Source organism: Eptatretus burgeri, chromosome 9, assembly GCF_056783735.1.
Source record: "Eptatretus burgeri isolate ZD-2024b chromosome 9, Ebu_testis_v1, whole genome shotgun sequence".
NCBI lineage: Eukaryota > Metazoa > Chordata > Myxini > Myxiniformes > Myxinidae > Eptatretus > Eptatretus burgeri.
In genome coordinates, this window is record NC_140969.1 from 22,066,882 (window position 1) to 22,087,737 (window position 20,856).

Here is a 20,856-nt window from a genome sequence, read left to right on the forward strand (position 1 = left end):
CTCCTGCACGGAGAATTGAATGGAGAAGAGAAGAGAAGAGAAAAGAAGATGGAGAGGAGAAGAGAGAATTGAGAACAGAAGACACGGAGTCTTCTGAAAGATATCTTCGTACGGTTTTTGAAACCATCGGTGTCATCGGTTGCTCTGGTAAATGTACCCTTCTCTGACAGAAATCATCAGAAGAATGATGAGGACCTCATGATTGGGAACGATGCCAAACTGTATATAAGGGAACAAAGGAGTCTCAAGAAATCCACCTTCACTCTGAGTGAGTCAGACATCCAAGGTTTCTTCAGTGCAGTTCGCTCATATTATGTGAAAGCCTGCAATTACATCTTCAAAACCTGTCCGCTAGATGATGAATTAGCCAAGCATGCTCAGGTGCTGGATGTTAAGCTACACCAAGAAGTGGGGTTTGACTGTGTGGAGTTTTTCATCAAGAAATTCCCCTGTCTGTTCAGTGGCGGTGATAGTGACATAGACAGTCTTGAGAGTGAATTCGCTCACTACCAGGCAGACGCCTCCATAGCTACAATTGCTACTGAGACAGTGAGAGTGGATGAGCAGTGGCATCGGATTTCACAGCTCACAGATCCCTGCACTGGTGCCAAGAAGTATCCTAATTTGAGCAAAGTGATGAAGGGAATCTTGGTCATTCCTCATTCGAACGCATCATGTGAGTGGGCACTCAGTCTTGTACGGAAGAATCATACTGAATTTCGTCCCAATTTGAGTGTCAAAACCCTGGAAGCTCTCTTAATTGAAAAACTAGCTCATAGCACCCCTTGCTACCAGAGAGAATACAGCAAAGACATAATCAGAAGGGCTAAAAGAGCCACACAGCTGTCACTCAGCAAAGCTGCCATGGAAAAAGCAAGCAGCAGTAGTACCAGCCAGTAAGGTAAGAAAAATATTGCTTCTTTTGTGCTTTTTGTTAATCTTTGATTGTCCCCTAACTTACTAATATTAACATACATGTAACATTAAAAAGTGCACAATTTTCCCCTTTTTTTGTTCAAAAAGTGGGAATTCTTAACATGTTAAATGCTCCAAAATAGGGCTCAGAGGGCACTAGAGAGCGTCTGGAACCCCAGAGCTTCCAGGGCCCTAAGGCGGGCCCTGGACCCCGCCGCAAGGGTTGAGCGCTCCGCGCTCGAGATGTGCGCTTCGCGCACATTATTTAGTGTCGGTTGCAAATCCTCCCTAATTCTGATTTCCAAAAGTTGGCATCTCTGGGTGTGGGATAACTTCACATGGACTTATCGAGATATCTCACCTGAGGACTCTTTATGGTGTAATGTAAATTTCCACTACCGTAACACTACCCCCTCCCCTTTTTACAGACTCGTCCCGAGTCGTCAAATTTTCGTGTGCCATCATGTGTAGTTCTCCCTGAGTACCTTTTACCTTCGGATCCCTGAGTGCGGCATTCATGATATTCGTGTCCACAAAATAAATAACCTGAGGGCTGAGTAACTAACTAAACAAACTCACTCACACGGACGACTTAAATAAAATTGCCGGCGCTAGACAGACATGCCGGGGGCGCACTCATATTTACAGTACATCTTAACCTTAACTTACAAATTTTACACTAAACCATGGCCCAGGATCAATGGACTCTGCAGGCAGAAAAACAAAAGTCAACCGGTGCACGGGCCGCCACTGCAGACCCGTGTTGTAGCTGCCAACAGGACAGTTCTTGCAACTTCCATGACGATCCTGGCGCACATGGCAATGAACAAAGGGGGGGGGAATGCAAAACAGAGCGGGGCAAAATGAACGTGGGCAGCAGGCATGGATCATGGCAAAAGCAGGCAGGCAAGGCATGACAAGGCCGCTGTAGCAAACACAGCCGGCAGATGAACTGGCCGGCACAGGCCTTGCAGTAAAAACAGTCGGCAGACGGTCGACCGGCACAGGCCTTGCAGAAAGCAGCTGCAGACGATCCGGCACTAGATATGGATCCGGCACTAACAGCTTTGTAATTCCCATTAGACAGAAGGGGATGGATTCTAACTTACTGTACACATACTTATCGACATAACTAACTTTGGGACCTGAATGTTGAGTGTGCATCGTTTCCAGATTCGTAACAATATCTCGTTTTTGGCCCAATCTCTCAATGGTGAAGAATCACTTAAATTCTCATATCCAGATCTGGATCTTCACCAAAATCGAATCAGTTCGTCCGAATCACACATCGAACCTGTCCACAAAATTTCATCCAGATCCGTCCACACCTTTTTTAGATATCCTGTGCACAAACAAAAGAAATTGCTCGTTGAGCAAGGAATTGCCAGAATAACTTTGTCATATCTCCATGATCTCTGAAAAGCAAAAACCTGGAAATCAATTTGCTTCTTAGAAGTCGATAATGCTACTGTTTAAATGAGTTGTAGCACTTAGTTTGGTCATGATCATAACTTGGAAATCAATCGGACTTGAAATGGCGTTTTTATGGCAATTTGAAAGTTTTGACCTGACTACCCTGACATTCGACCCCCGACCACTAAGAAGGGTGTTGGTGTGACACCCCAATGAGACATATGGTTGGATGCAGAATTGGAAGATGCACATTTTGGATTTGGTTTCAAGTCGATACGACCATTTTAGCGGACGTTGTTGTGAAAATAAGAATTTCGGTTTTTTGGTGACCTTGACCTTTGACCTAGATTCACCACAAACGACAAGTGTAAGTTGGACCATGGCCGACGTTTGTACCCAGTTTGTTCATGATCGCTGAAACGGTGTGGCTTCTACAGGGTAAACAAACACACAGACACACAGAGACACGCGCAAACCGACCAACATAATTGCCGAAATCCAAAGGATTCCGGCAATTAACAAACAGAGAGAAAGTGGTGAAAGCATACATAACCACCTTCACATTCGGTGGTGGAGGTAAATAGTCTTTCCCATGACCCTTCATGTTTTATTTTTTGATTGGAGTGTTGTGTGTGCAGTTTCATATGCTTGCGGAGTAGATTTATTTTAGGGAGGTGGTACTGTGCTGCCGGAAGTAATCCGTTGGTTTTATCGAAGCTTTTATTAAAGGTGCGTGCATGTGTGCATGCATACACGAATACGCTTGTGCTGAAAGCTGTGCATCTAAGATGTACTATCTCATTGCATATGGATGGATGGATGGATGGGAGGGAGGAAAGCATGGGTCCTGGGTGGGGGTGGGCTGGATGGAAGATTGAGAAGCTTCAGCTAATGGGAGGGTTTATTTTGTTTGCATCTTATTTCTCTTCACCTTGGAAAGAAGAAAAAAAAATTTAAAGTTCTGTTGTTGACCAAACACCACTTTTCCTCTTCCAGCATCATTGCAGGCACTGTGGAAACATCTTCTGTGCAGAGTGTTCTCCAAACTCGTGTTTCACGCCTTCTTCCAAGAAACCAGTACGTGTCTGCGATACGTGTTTCCATGAGCTGCAGGGATGATGCGTGCTTCCATGGCATCATCAACTGCATCCTTTAAACTCCTCCATCCTACCGAGACTTCCCCCGTAATCCTTTCTCTCGTAACTTCACACCGTTTTCTCTCTCTTTTCCAAAAATCATTAACAGAAGTTTGCATTTGATACATTGGGCCAAACTTGTGGGAAAATACCTCCGTCGTTGGGATGGAGGTGCGTGCATGTTTGCAGCAGCTTGAAAGGTTGGTCTCATGTTTTCGTTTTCTAATGGAGCCATGCATCTTGTCACCTGTTTCGTCGTCGCCTTGTTCATGAAGTTGTCAATAGCACATTTGAGTTCCATCAGCATCGCCAACCTTTACCTTGTTCGCATATCAAACTGAAGCTCAAACTCAGTCAACTCTGCATTGATTCTTCTGCTGCACTACCTGGATAGTTTTTGTACTTTTTCCCAGTTAAATTCACTAATTAATTTGATGTTTGTTTTTGGGGTTTTTTTTCAAATATTATCTTTCTCCTACAAGGTACCAACATTGCAACGAAGCCCTTCTTCCTACTCTTCCTTCCCCCACAAAGCCTTTGGCATATAACTGTCGATTTATGTTGATCTGAATCGTCACCAAATGTTTAATTTGTCATTTATCAGAATGTATATGGGCGTATCTATTCAATAATGAATTCTATCAAATGTGTATGAGGTATGTGTCCACGTCCTGCCAAGTCGATGGTCATCACAGATGGTTTTTGCCAAACAGTTTTGTTGTGACGATGATAATCTGGAATGCACTGCCACAGTTACTTTTCAGCATTGCCGAATGTAGGCAACGAAACCATTTATTTTCTACTGGTGTTGTGTGTATCTGTGCCGGGGTGGGGGGTTGGCCTCTTGACATACCGGCCAATTGTTTACTAGCTTAATCATGACGTGATTAAACACCACTAAACTTTGCAAATTCCTGATTCTCAGACTCTGGTCCGTCATCTTGTGTAGCTGTTGGTTGTGAACACGAGCTTGCGTCAATCGAAGATCAAAATTGCGGATCGTACCATTCAAAGCCGGTTATAAGAGATGACATTAACTGTTTTTGAATTATCGTGTTGGTATCATTTGGTGACGTACATACCTGGTTGGCCTCAGTTTTGCTCACATTAATACATGTTCAGTGTTCACATATATTTTGTTGGAATCTGAAGATGTTGTTCTTTGTATCGGCAATGGAAAACAATCGTTTCTTTATTTATTTTATTTTTTTGTTCTCACCCGATTTCAATCCTTGTTTCTCCCCACTCACTCCATTAGTTCGTCCCGGGGGGGTTGAAAGGCCAAGACACCACTGCCGGGCCTTTTTTTGCAGGAGCGCATGCTTGCCAATTTCAACTTTATGTTAAATGACAACTAGGCTCAGCTGAGTTTTTAATAGTTTGAGTACTTGGGGGGGAAAAAGAGACATTTCCAACACAGTGAACTGTGATCACATAGGCAGTAGAATCCATGTGCTTCGTAACATGCAGTTGAGCACTTTAAAAACACTTCTCAATTAAGTCCATTGTTCAGTTAAACAACTTTTCTACAAATGCATCAACTTGGCAGAGAATATTTTGGGATGACAAATGGAAGGATGCAATATTACTTCAACTTTTTCAATATACGCTTTTCAATGCAAAGTCCCTTGGGCAGGTCTCCGCTGCACCTTGCTGTAACACGTTGATACCTATTCCATGACACGAGCGCATAGAGCTGGGCCCATGCCTTCACGCACACTCAGTTGTCCAACACATCGTTTAATAATCCTGCTGAGAAGTATCCACAGCTGGATTTCGGCAACCTTTTAGGACATCATGATTTCACTTGCAGTTTATCAGTCTTGCACCTTCTTTATCGGTAATTTTGTTAAAGAATGTATATGAAAGAAGAATCGTCTCCACAGGTGGCTGTTCGGCATAAGCTGCGTATGGATCATGAAAACGTAAAATAAACAAGGCTTGAGTACCTCATGAGTCGGTCAAAAACTTTCCCTCTTTGGGCATGACACACGTGGTGAGGTCAGTAATAAATAAATAAAAACTCAAAGGGACTTGATCTCTCAGCAGGTTTTGCACCTGGAATTGTAACGTAACACGGTTCGCAGGCCCCATGATCGATGAGTGACTTGCGTTGGCAGGTTTGTGGAGAAGATAAATTAATTTGTGCTATCGATCGGTCATAAACTCACAAAGTGTCGTTTTAGGAACACTCGGCATATGCTGCGCTCAACCGCCGGTAATCCTGCGGCCTTCAAACGCTGTGATCGGTATTTGTAAATGGCATGCGGTCGGTGTGAATCGGATACAACCCAGGGCGGCTCTTTGGCTTTGTCTGAAATGTACGATTTGAATCGTGTCCCAGTCCCATTTCTGTAAATGTTTTGCATTAAATTATTCCTCGAATTTCAATGTTCCGCTCTACATCGCCGCTGTACTCTCTGTGCAAGGTGGTTATAAATTATTGCCTTTATCAAGGCAAGCATACTTTTATGGGGCTAACTGCACATTTTGAATGTTCCTTTAAAATTTAATAAACAATTAACAGAGCTGGTACAACCACAACTGGTCTTCTGTTGGTTTTGTACAACAACTCGACTCGCAAAATTTTTCAATGCAGTATCTTGGAGTACCGCGTGACCATGTGATACGCCTCTTGGTTTGGAGTTTTCACAAATGAAAACCCATCTCGATATCAAGGGGTCTCTCCTAGAGAAGGACTTTCTCTTAATCTCCGGCACAGAATAATCTGCTTTTACGCTGCCGTGTGTTGTTATGCCTTTCGATGTTGAATCCAAATCGCATATTTTTTCGACATTGAACTATGATTTGAATCCAAATAATTCTTATATTTACATTAAACAAAAGCAAAGTTTAGTTTTGATTTCAAAGATTCTGGAAAGTTTTTGAGCTCATCACAAAGTCTGAGCCATATATTTCGCACATGCTTTTGGTACTTGTATGTACGCTTCAAAAACAGAACGCATTGCCACGAACACAGTCACTAACCCATACACGTCCCCACGATGCGGTTACAACTTGTAGAGTTTTGTTCTGATCCCATTGCCAACGAGCTTTCTATCCACCCGGTAATGCTCACTCGTTATTTTGTGAGCCAAAATGTTCTGAAACTAGATTATCTCGTGTGTCATCGTCATTGGTTTTTATGTCTCCATTCGCACCACATCTGATCATCCGTGACATTATTGGCAAAGGATAATTCGATGTTTGAATGCAGCCAAGTGTATCGAGGTCGAGGCCATTTTAGGCAGCTGAGACCCCAGGGAGATCCCTCGTGATATCGGAGATTAAGCAATGTTCCTGGTGTTGTGTGAACCTGCGAGAATCCGCATGACCTCTGTACCTTTTGGTTTGGTGGTCCGTAGTAATGCCTTGTGGAGATCATTGGTGATATAAAGATGTACTGTACTAGGAATTTCAACACAGGCGGAGGTCATTAGACCTATCAAGCCTGTGCAGTCCTGCCAACATCTTAGTACTCCCCCTTCCTCACTACTACGAGAGACCTATCCAACTCGAATTTAAGATGATTCACCATTTCTGCTGTCACTACCCTTGCAGGAAGACGACTGCATGCATTAACTACTCTCTCACTCTCTGAATGAAAGACTTCCGCCTTACTACCATCCTAACTCTTCTCATCTTTATTCATCATGTGCCCCATTGTCCTCTCAGTGTCCATTCTGCTGAAAAATTATTCTGCACTTTTTTTGTCTATTCCCTTCATTATCTTAAACTTCTCTATCAGATTCCCTTGTAGTCATCTTTCTCATGTAAAAGGTTGTCTCTTTCAGCCGCTCCTAATTGCTTAAGGCCCGGTCACACCTTGACGTTTTAGCCAATGTATGCCGATTTTTGAATTTTTTTTCTAAAACGCTGGCACACGTTGAATACGTTATGGGTAAGTTTTGATAACATTGAGAGCACGCTGAAAAACACTGCCATACGTCGTTGTACGCTGGCTTTAAACGTTGTACTTTTTGGTTGTCCTCAAATTTTTTCATGCTTGAAATTTCACGACGTATGCCGGCGTATGACTCACACGTTCCGCTACGCTGGCCACAAGTTGTATGCACGGTCTGCGATCGCTGACAGACGTCAACACATGCTACTTGTAAGTTAATCATAAGCTGAGACACGCCGAGGTAATGTTTAGCGTACCCAAAACTTATTTCTAACCTATGATTAACGTGTTGTTGGCACGTTATGCGATCGTTGCCACACATCGACAGACGTTACTTTTAAGTTACTCATAGGCTGAAAGACGTCGGTATAACGGATCGTCCTTGCGTCAGCGTCCACGGCCACGGCCAGGACACTTATTTGCAGCATTCTTCAAACTTTTCTTCGGCATGACGAGGATGTTCACACTTCGATGTCTAGCTTGGCTATGATTCCAATTGTCCATCGGCAGCGTCTATTTAAAATAGTCGAGTTTGAGCGTTTTAACACGTTCAGAAGAAACGCTTCAAATTTCCAAACCCCAGCGTCAAAAAACAAAGGCGAGTGACAGCAATTTAAATCGTTCATTGTAAACAATGAAAATGGCTGAGTGGTACCGTTTAAAAGTCGTTGAGTGTCAAAAAAATCCAATTGTTGAGCGCAAGCGTCTACTTTCAATAGTGGAGATGCAGCCATTTAAATCGTTGAGTTTATCATTTAAATCGTTCAACGCAAGGACGATCCATCATAACCCACACCCTCCCCCTCACACTCACCTACTACTGCCTACATGAACAAACTACTACTAATACTAATACTAATACGGATACTGATACTGTTACTGCTGACATGGACATCGACTCAAAAAGGAACTCGAAAACACTGTTGGGTTCCCCTTTTATGAACACCATTTTTATATACCAATTCCCAAAACCGCTGGGAACACGTCTTTATATGGCAGTTGTAAGCTAGAAACACGTTCATTTATTTTTTTTGTCGACCGGAAGACGTCATTGGAATACGTCTACATACGTCGATGTGTGTTGGGACTACGTAAAGAATTGGTTCAAAACACGTCAAACATAAGTTAGAAATAAGTTTCACGTAAAAAAGACATTACCGCGACGTGTTTCGACTTATGAGTAGCTTATAAGTAGCCTTTGTGAACGTGTGTAAGCGTCCACATATCGTGTGTACAACTTATCCCCATCGCATGCGGAACGTGTGTCATACGCCGAGTACGTCGTAAAATTTTGAACATGTTTTAAATTTCTTGACGTACTCTACTTACTACGATGTATGATAGCGTACTTTAACATTCTACTCACGTATACCAAACTTACTCATACCGTATTTGACGTGCCCCAACGTTTTAGACACATTTTTCTTAGGTCGGCATACGCTGGCAAGATCGCCAAGGTGTGACCGCGATGTTGACACTTCCATTTCTACGGCAGTTATGATTCGAATCGTTGTGCGTCAGCCTTTTAATAGGCTACGTCACGACATCGTCGGCAATGCGTGCAACGCGCTATGCCTAAGTTAGACTATCGTTGGGCATCGGTTGTGTAGGCCGACAACAGGTTCAGCATTCGTTGGTATAAGTTATCTATAACACAACGAAACGTTCTGTGTCCGTTACCAATGCGTTATACATAAGACCAAGTCGCTATGAATACGTCCGAATCTTTAAAAAAAAACATCAAAAGTTCAACGTAAGCCAGCGTTTTAGATACATTTTAATACGTTGCCATCGCTGGCTAAAACGTCAAGGTGTGACCGGGCCTTTAGTCTAGTTAGGCCCAGGACCATTCCAGTTCTGTGCTGAACCCTCTCTTTAGCAACTTTGTCCTTCCTCAGATGTGGTGATTAAAATTCCACACAATATTCTTGATGGGGCCTCATTAACTTCCTGTAAGGTGCTAAAACTACATCATAAGGCCAAAAGTATGCGGACACCCCCTTCTAATTCGTGGATTTGGTTATTCCAGCCACACCTATTGCTGACAGGTGTATAACATCGAGCACACATCCATGCAATCTCCATAGACAAACATTGGCAGTAGAATGGGCAGTACTGAAGAGCTCATGACTTTCAACGTGGCACCGTCATGGGATGCCACCTTTCCAACAAGTTGGTTCATCAAATTTCTGCTCTGCTAGAGCTGCCCCGATCAATTGTAGATGCTGTTATTGTGAAGTGGAAACGTCGAGAAGCAAAAACAGCTCAGCCGCGAAGTGGTAGGCCACACAAGCTCATAGTTCGGAACCCCCGAGTGCTGAAGCACGTAGCGCGGAAAAATCGTCTGTCATAGGTTGCAACGCTCACGACAGAGTTCCAAACTGACTCTGGAAGCAATGTCAGCAAAAGCACTGTTCATTGAGAGCTTCATGAAATGGGTTTCCATGGCTGAGCAGCTGCACACAAGCTTAAGATCACCATGCGCAATGCCAAGCGTCGGCTGGAGTGGTGTAAAGCTCACCGCTATTGGACTCTGGAGCAGTGGAAACGTGTTCTCTGGAGTGATGAATCACACTTCACCATCTGGCAGTCTGACGGATGAATCTGGGTTTGGCGGATGCCAGGAGAACGCTACCTGCCCGAATGTATTGTGCCAACTGTAAAATTTGGTCGAGGAGGAATAATGGTCTGGGGCTGTTTTTCATGGTTCAGGCTTGGCCCCTTCGTTCCAGTGAAGGGAAATCTTAATGCTACAGCATACAATGTCATTCTAGACGATTCTGTGCTTCCAACAGTTTGGGAAAGGCCCTTTCATGGTTCAGCATGACAATGACCACGTGCATAAAGTGAGGTCCATACAGAAATGGTTTGTTGAGATCTGTGTGGAAGAACTTGACTGGCCTGCACAGAGCCCTGACCTCAACCCCACCAAACACCTTTGGGCTGACTTGGAACGCCGACTGCGAGCCAGACCTAATCGCCCAACATCAGTGCCCGACCTCACTAATGCTCTTGTGGCTGAATGGAAGCAAATCTCTGCAGCAATGTTTCAACATCTACTAGAAAGCCTTCCCAGAAGAGTGGAGGTTGTAATAGCAGCAAAGGCAGGACCAAGTCCATATTAATACCCATGGTTTTGAAATGAGATGTGTCCACATACTGGATGAGCAGGTGTCCAGATACTTTTGGCCATGCAGTGTACCTCTTTCGATTCATCATGTACCCCCCTGCAACGACAACATAAAACTATTGGATCCACCTGGAACTGCCCTGTCTGCTTACCTCCCCCCCCACCCCCACCAGATCCTTTCATGTGTGACACACTCCAACATTGTCCCTTGCATCATGTAATCTCTATGTTCATTATTCTTACCCATTCGCAACACCTTACACTTATTTAGGTTAATCGACATCTGCCAATCTCTACAAGCATCTAGACTTTCCTGAATCTGATCACCCCCTTCTCTGCTGTCTGCCTTCCCTCTAAGTTTGTATCATCTGCAAATTTGGAAAGCCACCTCTTAACCCCATTGTTCAAATCATTGATGTAAATTATTCGTAACTATAAGGGCACTCGATAGAGCACATACCTCCACCCGATCCAGTGGAACATATCAGGCCTGATAATTTTTTGACATATCATGTTATATGTCGTTTTTGGCCCCATCTCTTAATGGTGAAGAATCACTGAAAATTTTTCACATACCCAACATGTCCACCAAGTTTCGTCCGAATCTGTCCACAACTTTTTGAGATATCATGCTATAAATCATTTTGGTCCCATCTCTCAATGGTGAAGAATCACTTGAAAAATTCGAGTAGTCTGATCTGGAGCTTCACCAAAATCGAATCAGTTTGTCCTTGTCACACACCCAACCTATCCACCAGGTTTCATCTGAATCTGTCCCCAACTTTTTTAGATATCCTACACATAGACAGACAGGGGTGAAAACAAACTCCTTTTCCACCGTCGGTGGTGGAGGTAATAACAGTTCTAGAACCGATTCCTGGGGTACCCGCACTTGTATCTTCCTGTTTACAGCCATTTCTTCTCTTCCTATCACTAATCCAGCCTCTTGTTGCTCGAGAATACACAAATTGTATCGGTCTGTAATTACCTGTGTCGAATGACCCAGATTTAGGTTGATGAGAATCGAGTACACATTGAGTTGGTTACATAAACGTTCTCGGGACGTCTTATTTATCGTCTATCTACAGATTTTCATCAGATCTCAGGAGAAGTTATTTGTAAGGGATAACTAGTTTCATTGACCGATTGTAGTTGGTGCTTCAAATGCACAAATACAAGGGATGTCTGCATCGTGGGAAAGACCGGAGAGTGAAATGAGCCTGTGTTGCTCATTGTCGCCAAACTCGTCTAAGCACCGTCAGCCTCGGGTCACACCTCCAATATTCCAGCACTTTGTGTCTTGTAAGGCTTGTCATTATGTACAGCTATAAAAATTAACGACGGACATGATTCGAGTGAAAACGGCAGCATATATTCTCCACTTAAATCTTGGCTCGGACTCCTGGTTGTATTCCCTTGTTGTTTAAATCTTTAAATCATTCATTCCTTTTGATTTCCTGACAAAAGAGTAACAATATCGATGTTCATACACACACATCTACTGAACATTTCTCTACTTTATCATATGCCTTACCCTCATGCATAGTCACCATACCTGGCTACAGAGGTGCTTGCACATCATTATTTTGAAAGAGGACAAACGCAAATAATTATTTTTTCAATTAACTCTTGTTAACAGCGTGAACCTTTACGTGTTACGAGTGCCTCAAACATTTGACATTGCATCGGTGCATTGAATTGCTTCAATGAACCAAGTGTCCCATCACTTAATTCCGATATATCCAAATGTCATTTTCCCTGAAAGCAATTTAAATTTCTCAAATGGCTCTCGTAACCACTGGCTTAAAGGCATATTGAATCGGCAGAAGTCTAGGAGTATCACCCTGCGTGCAAGGCAGCACCTTTCCTTGTACATATAAATTGACATTCCAAAACTGAATAATTGGTTTTCATGAGAAGACTAAGAGGACTGCGTTGGTTATAGTTTGGATTTATCTCACTATCGGAGTATCTGAGTAGATAGAACAGTTGGACTCTGAATCTGACTTGACACGAAGAAACTGTAGCAAACGTTCTTCGCGGCCATCCTCTCCCGGCTCCTTTAATCTACTGCTATGACCACCTTTGTCTGCTTTGTGTGGTTCTAGGATTATGACACGTTTTCCCGGCTTCTGTGGCCCACTTGCTGAACTTGCCCCTCCTTCGAGTACATCTGTTTCTGAATGAAGAGTGTTTTGCGGTCGTGAAGCCACGTTGCTCAAGATGGATGCATGCGAAGCTTCAACGGTACTTGGTCCTGAGACGGGATCTGGGCGTGACCGGCGGCACGGTGGTATAAATAGGTAAAGACCAATTAGAGAGATGATGGCCGAGGAGGCGATGAGCGTCGTCAGTGCGGTGCTGAATGGATTGTCCCTTTTGTCAATCTTCAGGGTCACCATGGATGAGTCATGTAGGTTGAAGAGTTCATTACTTGTGTTGCAGATGTATGTGCCAGCTTGTGACTTTGTCAGAAACTTCAACTCGAGGCTGCCATTTTTCAGTACCTTGACAGTTCCACTGTTATTGGAGAAGGTGGGAGTCTCCAAGCCTATGGAGTCGGGAGTGAACCAGCTGAAGTGGGTCCCCTCGTGCGAGGCTAAGCGCGAAGGACAGGGCAGCACGACACGGTCACCGATGTAGGCCACCTGATTGCTCGACTTGTCGGGTGGAAATGAAGAACAGCATTGTGAACTATTGGAGGAACAGTTGAAGCCACCCTCTTGGGATTCCTGTGAACACAGCAACTACATAAACTTCCAAGCTTTTCATATCGAGTGTAAGGAAGTAATGTTATCTGTCAAAAATTTGAACAAAAAGGGGACTAAGCGTAACACCACAAGCAATGCATTGTATTTTTTGGCATCAGCATCTGCATCTGCAGAGATCTGAAATGATATTTCATACAAGAGGGAAATGATTGTTCGCTCAAGCCTTGCGTCATACTAGCATAGAGCCTCTTAAAGTAACATCAATTTGTTTCTGCCTCTTCAAGAAGAAGTCATCATTAAATAGCCTTATTGCATCAAAATGGGTAGATAATTGTAAACCAATTTGGCTTCTAGTTTTTGGCACACGGACGAGTCGTGTTTCTCCTTTCTAAATGGGTCCACCAGCCAAACCACTTTGAGTAACCCCTCTCCCACTCCCACCCCTTCACGTTGTAACTTTTTTTTTCTTAAACATTGTTGTTTTGTTTGGCACCCTCAAATGAACTGTGTTTTAGGGTTCTTTTAAATTTCCCATTCACCTTCCTCGGGTTTGCTCGGTTGACTGCACCAGCAAAGACTTGTGGAACATCTGCACAATGCAAAATGTGACCAAGTCCTCAACCTCCGCCTCCACCTCTGCCTCTGCCTCTGCCTCCCAACCCCACGTCCTAAACCTACCCCCCCCCCCCGCCAACCCTATGTCGTCAATACCCTCCCCACGTCAAGCCTTGAAACTCCCTCCACCACAACTCATTATGTCCCCCCCCACCACAACTCATTAACCCCCCCCAATCAAACAGTAAGGCCTCACCCTCCACTCCCAACCCTAAGGCATCAATGACCTCCCCACTTCAGGCCTTCAAACCTGCTCTCACCCCACCCCCCAACTCCTCAACCCCCTCTCCTCCATTGAAAGTCCTCAAATCCCCCCCTACCAACTCTGTCCCATCTTTGCTCTACACCCCCCCCCACCCAACCTCAACTTTGTCATCCCATCCTCACCCTCCTGCTCATAAAAGCACATGGGCATTCCCACATCCAAACAGCAGAATATTTAATGCTTTCCTCTCCCATATCATGTTATCATTGATTTCACAGAAACCTCGATCTAAACAACTCGTACGTGCCATGGCCCCTCACATTTTCCTGTCCAACTCACAATCCCACAAGATATGTGGAAATCCCCTGGCATTTCAACTCTCTCAAGTGACCATGAGCAGAATAATTGTGCCAATAAAGGTCACAAAACTAATTATCTTCTTCTTGATGCATGTATACACATCGCTTAAAGTAAATAATGACGGATGTTTTCTTTCACATTGTTGCGAGGTTCCCAAAAGTCCTCAGACAAAGACATTAGTTTTTTGGTCCCAGGTCGAATCGTATAAGAGAAAATAGTCAGAAATACTAGCAAGGACCTGCATAACCTTCGTGGTGAAAGCCCTGCTTGAGAGAATGCCACAAAGTTATTTGGGCAGTGTCTAGATAACAGACCACTGCCTCGATTGCTGTGGCCTATCTTTGCAAGGCATCTGATGCCCATCAGCTCGAAATCCTTTCAACTGTCACTTCATTTTACACTAAAGGGGAAAAAAATGTGGGGAGGGTATGGCGATTGTGAATATTACAGCTCCAAACTAGAGGGGGAGCACTCGGGAGAGTCCAAAACCTCCGCCGCCAATACTGCTGGGTCACTCAAGTGAACCTTATATCTTATTCATTAAATATGTCAACAGTGCTGACAGAGTTATAGTTCTTTTCTCCAACATTTTTTTTTGGGGGAGGGGGGTTGGAAATCACTTAAAACATGTAGAAATGCAAAAAAAAGAAATCGAAATTTTGTTGAAAAAAAAGTTGCAAAAAATTTTTTTTTCTCTAACAAATTTTTTTTGGGGGGGTGGAAATTAAAACATGAAGAAATGCAAAAAAAAAATTTTTCTCTAAATTTTTTTTGGGGGGGGGTGGAAATTAAAACATGTAGAAATGCAAAAAAAAAAATTTTCTCTAACAATTTTTGGGGGGTTGGAAATCACTTAAAACGTAGAAATGCAAAAAAAAAAAAATTCTCAATTGTTTTTTGGGGGGGTTGGAAATCACTTAAAACATGTAGAAATGCAAAAAAAGAAATCGAAATTGTTGAAAAAAAAAGTTGCAAAAATTTTTTTTCTCTAACAATTTTTTTTTGGGGGGGGAGGTTGGAAATCACTTAAAATATGTAGAAATGCAAAAAAAAAAAATTTTCTCTTTTTTTTGGGGGGGTGGAAATTAAAACATGTAGAAATGCAAAAAAAAAAAAATTTTCTCTAACAATTTTTTGGGGGGGGTTGGAAGTCACTTAAAATGTACAAATGCAAAAAAAAAAAATCTTTTTTGGGGGGGGTAACAATTTTTTGGGGGGGGGTTGGAAATCACTGAAAACATGCAGAAATGCAAAAAAAAAAATTTTTTTTCTCTAACAATTTTTTTTGGGTGGGGGGGGGACCAAGTCCAAAATTTAATGGCATGATCCTTGGACCATACTTAACCCCCCCCCCCCACCAAGTTTCGTCGAAATCCGTCGAGGAGTTTTTCCGTAATACTGTTCACAAACAAACAAACAAACAAACAAACAGAAAGGGGTGAAAACAGTAACCTCCATCCATCTTCGAAGATGGCGGAGGTTAAGTCTTTGGCTTCACATAGCAGTGAGCACCACCCAAGAGGGCAGCCGAATGAGTTTGTTATTTTTCAGGTTTAAATTGTGGGTGAAGTCAGGTGAATTGTCCAACCAATGGGTGGAACGGAATGTTACCCACGAATGGACAAACAAGTCTATTATTATATAGACTAGCAGAGACCCGTGGAAATTCCATGTCTGTTAAATGTGACTTCAAGACCTGAACTCTCCTCTCACCCTCCCTGCATCGTGCCCATACATTGAAAACACCTATTAAAATGCGTTTTTCTTTTAAAAACATCAATATTCATCCGATTTTTCTTATTATACTTTTGCACACTGTCTACTGCTGTTGCGATTCATACAAAAGTAAACCGAGGTCTCCTCATGTCCTTGCCCTGCATACACTGTCATGAATGTGCAAGCTCCTCCATGAGGCCCAAGGTACTTAAAAAATGTTGATAAACTAGAATGTTAGACTTTGGTTTTTTTAATTGTCTCAAAACTACAGAATGGTTGTGTGAATGTGGAGACTTCACAAGCTTTATAACAAAAAAAACCTAGGAATTGTGCGTAGAATGATAAAAGTAACCACCTCGAGGAGGTGAACACTTTCGTCCGAGCCTTCTTTCTTGCACCTCAACCAGTGATGAAACTGCAGTGTTGAAAACAGGCCTCGTTGTTCCCATTTGTGCAGCAGTTTAGACAAAGCACAGCTGCAGGTAAGTGGATTTTTGTGCAAGTAGAGACCGGCACAGAAAGAGAGTGGTAGATCTTTCATTTTCTCAATGGGCAGATCCTGCAGATGATTGTAAGACAAATCAACAACTCTCAAAGTTTGTGGGCGGTCTTTGGGAGAAAGTAGGCCTTCAGGAAAGTTATGCAGCTGGTTATTGCTCAGATAGAGGCTTCTGAGCTTGTGCAGTCTCATTGACCCAGAAATGCTCTCCAGGTGGTTGTTGTATAGCAAAAGGACCTCCAGAGAGTCCAACCCTGTGAATATATGCCACTCTATTGATTTCAATGAATTGGATGAGAGGTCGAGTAATGTGAGCACCTTGAGGTTCTGAAAAGGCATTCCCTGCAACGTGGATAAACGACAGTGCCTCAGTTTCAAAGAGAGCAGATATTTTGTATCCGGCAACCAGTTTCTCATGGAGTTGGGGATGTTTCCATAGCTAAGATCAAGTCTGCGAGTGTAAGGCCAAAGCTTGATGGGAAAAGCTGATCGATTAGCACCACTGCAATCCATCAGCTCACCGGCACAGAAGCAGTTACAGTGGCAAGATCTCAACCCAAAGGCGAAAGTCCAAGTCCCCCAGCCTGGGGTTAACAATAGCAAAAGCAGTAGTAAGGTCGAGAGGAAGGGGCCAAGGTTGGACACCATCCGCCAGCCGTTGTAAGGTCGGACATACAACATGGTCAGACTTCAACTGTGCAAACCTGTAACAAAGTACATGATGGTTATGAGGTGTCAAGCACATAATACAGTACTGTACATCAAAATAAACGGTTCACTTCAGCTGCATCTCAAATAAAAATCATTCTCATTTCTAAAGCCTATTTGGGAAATTGGCAACTCATTATTTAGTGAAGTCAGTGGGGGGGGGGGGGGAGGAGCAAGATAAGAGCTGAATATATAACTGAAATCAGGATATGTTTACAGAGGATAAAGGTGACAAAGTTTAAAGTATCCAGAATAAAAAGCCCTGTCCCCCTTTGTAACGGCTTTTCTTTGTATACATGATCGAGGCTCATGGAAGGGAACAAAATGAAAGAAGGAAACACGAACAGCAGAGTAGAAGTAAGAATGATCAAGGGGACGGGGAGAAGGACACATGGCGGTGAACAAGCTGCACATAAGCGAATGAAACACGGCAGGAAGGGGAAAGCGGGGATGAAACAGAAAAGGAACAAATCAACCACCAACTAACAAATGAAAAGAGATGAGGGAAAGGGGGGTGGGGGAAATCACAATAACCTGGAAAAAAGGAATGAGATCATTTTGGGAAGTAGAAACCTGAGGTAGAGTTGAACAACTGTCTTGAAGCCCCGGAGGGAAGAACGGGGCTGAATATACTGGGGAAGTTGGTTCCACGGGTGAGAGAAGAGGAACGAATGAGTGGAGGTGAGCAGTAAGCCTGGGTTTCGGGAGTTTAACAAGAAGAGGGTTACTGACAGACCATGTGCGCCCTGCAGAAACCTGAGAGGGACAGAAGCAAGAGTGAGCAGAAGGTGCAAGACCAAAAATTACCCCCGTGTGGGGGTGACGGTCATCTCTATAATACCACAAGTTCTCAATGTTCAGTTATGACCGAAGACTACTGCGCAGTTCTACTGCACAGCTCGAACTGTGCAGTTTGGTTAAAGATGACCCGGCATTTTGGCGCGTGTGCACGAAATTATATTTTGAAAATAAATGCCGACGTTTACATTTCGGGTTTTGAAACTTTTGCACCTTCGGCGGAAAATGTATAAATATACAAGGTCAGCTGCTATGCAATGACACCATTCACTAACTTTTACCATGCCCAGTAGAGAATATATAGTAGTAGTCTCCTGAAGGTAGGGCAGTTTTTGCAAACTTTGAAGTCACGTGACGTGAAAACGAAAGCGAAATTCGAAAATCCGGCCCGACCAAATTTAGATATTGTCCCATACATTCATATGCCACAATTGAATTCAAGATTGCTTGAGAAATGTAGGAGGAGATAAATTTTGAAAATCGTCATTTTCGCATTTTTTGCCAACTTTGGAGTCACTTGACACGAAAGCGAATATCGAAAATCTGGCCCGACCAAATTTAGATATTGTCCCATAGATTCATATGCTACAATCAAATTCAAGATCGCTTGAGAAATGGCGGAGGAGATAGAATTTGAAAATCGTCATTTTCGCAACTTCAAAGGCCTCGTGACCTTGACCTTGACCTTTGGTGACCTTGAAAGTCATACCATTGTGTACGTCTCATCGACCTCTATCAGGATCACAAATGACAAGATCTCCCGCTTCAACTTCATTGTGAACGGATGGACGGATGGATCGAAGGACTTCGACACCCATATTATTAGGTCATGCTCGAAGAGATGACCTAAAAAGGAAGCGGTTGACTACAGAAAGGCCACCAACGTGCTTGCAATGAGAAAGTAACAGGCTGGGACACAGCTTCGTCATGGGAGATCCCAATGATTTTGAGGACCTTGCTTTCCATGGCATCAAGAAGGACGAGGTGCCAGACGTGATTGCCAGGCCAAAGAGCAGACCAGTACTGCATTAAGCTGTGTATGAAGGCCTTGTAGGTTGTTAAAAGTTCAGATTGGCCAATGAAAGATCTTGCACGATGAAGAATGCCCAGTCGGCGACGAGCTTTGAAGGCTATCTTGGAAATATGGTCTGCCAAAGAAACATCATGGCTGATGGTGAGACCCAAAAGTTTGAGTGACTTATCCTATACAAGTGGTTTCTTCAGGAAGTAGATGAGAGGGTTTGTCAGACGGTCCTTTCGGAGAGACAGGGTGAGTGTGTGGGATTTGTCGGGGTTGAAAGACATGCCAAGTATTGTCTTTATGTTCCAAGTATTGCTCCTTATGCTATCGAGGTCTGCAGATAGGGAATAGGCTGCTGTTTTCCTGTCTCAACATTGAGCAACAGTGAGGCAAAGGGTAAAATCATCAGCAAAGAGATAAGCAGGATTTTCCAGGGAATCAAAGATGAAAGCAAGCTTGTGTGGAAAGATTCCCACGTAGTATTAATTCGAGGAGAGATGGAAATGAAAGACCAGTCTTGACACGAGAGGGTACCTTACAGTGCCTGCCAGTCAGATTAAGTGAATAATGCCAGACTCTGTCATGCTGATGTAGCTCTCTGACAGTAGTCAGAGAGATGTTGATTCTGACAAGTTCATGGTTAGATGAACCTATTGGAGCAGAAGAGAAACAGGAGACACTTGCAGGAAAATTTGGCATTCCCAAGTCCAGAAGGGAGGACGTGCCATTGGGAGAAATCTGGATAAGAAAGTTCACAGATTAGGTGAGGCAGATGGAGTTACAAAAGTTCTTTGTTGCAATGCCATGGCTGGTTGAAGAGGTACCAACAACCAGCCAGTTGGCATGGTGACAGTTGAAATCACTGCATATGAGGAAGAGAGGGTTGGGATGGGTGGTTATAAGATGGTCCATGTTGACAGAGAGCGAGAGGTAAATACAGTCGTCCCTGTTAAGAGGACTGTGCAGCACACAGACAAACAAGAGGTGTTTGTGGAGGAGATAGTGTATCCAATGTACTTGTCGGGGTTCGGAGGTGGAAGGGTAGTACATGAACAGTGGAAAATTGAGTTCATGACAAACTACAACTCCACCACCGAAACCGAGTTCAGGCCTGTCAAACCGGAAAAGACAATACCCAGGGAGGCCACTGAGGAATCAGAGACATCTTGTGGGAGGAAGGATTCTGTTTGGCAGATAGTGGAAGGTTTACCAGTGGCTGCTTAGATTAAGAGGTCTGTCATTTTGGAGCGAAGACCTCAGATATTGAAAGTCCATGGAGTTAGGGATGGGGAAGGAGGTGCTGTTGGCAGAAGTGGGGTGGTGGAATGTGGAGAGGGGCAGCCGAGAGGATGTGGAATGGGACGTCGTTTAAGCTTTTATTAGTGTTTCATTTCTATTTTCCCTCTTCCATCAAAAGCTTTTAGCATCACATTCTGAAGATATTTGGCCACGTCATATTTGAGATATTGATCGCATTGGCCTGGGAAAGGTCCTCCCCCCCCCCCCAACATCCTGGAAGCATGAAAAAAAATCGAATTCTAAAGGTCTGGGATACTGTTAAGGTCAGAGATAAAGCTAATCCCTTTGGTGTTATCGTGGATAAATTTTCCCACCATTTCTCTGGATTTAATTCTTCCCCTTCATCATCCCCTCTCAGTCAATGATACCACTTGTACAACTACCTCCTCTTGTGTTCTTGACCATCAAGTGCCCCTGAAGCTTCCT

At 43.5% G+C, this 20,856-nt stretch overlaps 2 protein-coding genes across 6 annotated transcripts in view; one reads left to right on the plus strand and one right to left on the minus strand.

The window, feature by feature from the left end:
- The window catches only part of EEA1 (early endosome antigen 1), a 68,786-nt gene extending 64,411 nt beyond the window's left edge, over positions 1-4,375 (plus strand). For all 3 annotated transcript variants that reach the window (XM_085894314.1, XM_085894315.1, XM_085894313.1), the window contains exon 27: positions 3,325-4,375. In XM_085894314.1, the coding sequence (XP_085750440.1) occupies positions 3,325-3,447 (123 nt within the window). In that variant the 3' untranslated portion in view covers positions 3,448-4,375. The remainder of the gene's footprint in view (positions 1-3,324) is intronic.
- An 8,075-nt stretch (positions 4,376-12,450) lies between these two features.
- The window catches only part of LOC147019690 (amphoterin-induced protein 2-like), a 28,306-nt gene continuing 19,900 nt past the window's right edge, over positions 12,451-20,856 (minus strand). For 2 of the 3 annotated variants that reach the window (XM_085894327.1, XM_085894326.1), the window contains 2 exons: positions 16,461-17,308; positions 12,451-13,230 (listed from right to left, as the gene is read on the minus strand). In XM_085894327.1, coding sequence (XP_085750453.1) covers positions 12,451-13,230; positions 16,461-17,285 — 1,605 coding nt within the window. In that variant the 5' untranslated portion in view covers positions 17,286-17,308. Of the gene's footprint in view, positions 13,231-16,460; positions 17,309-17,885; positions 18,069-20,856 lie in introns of all 3 variants that reach the window. The other variant, XM_085894325.1, reaches the window with a different exon arrangement.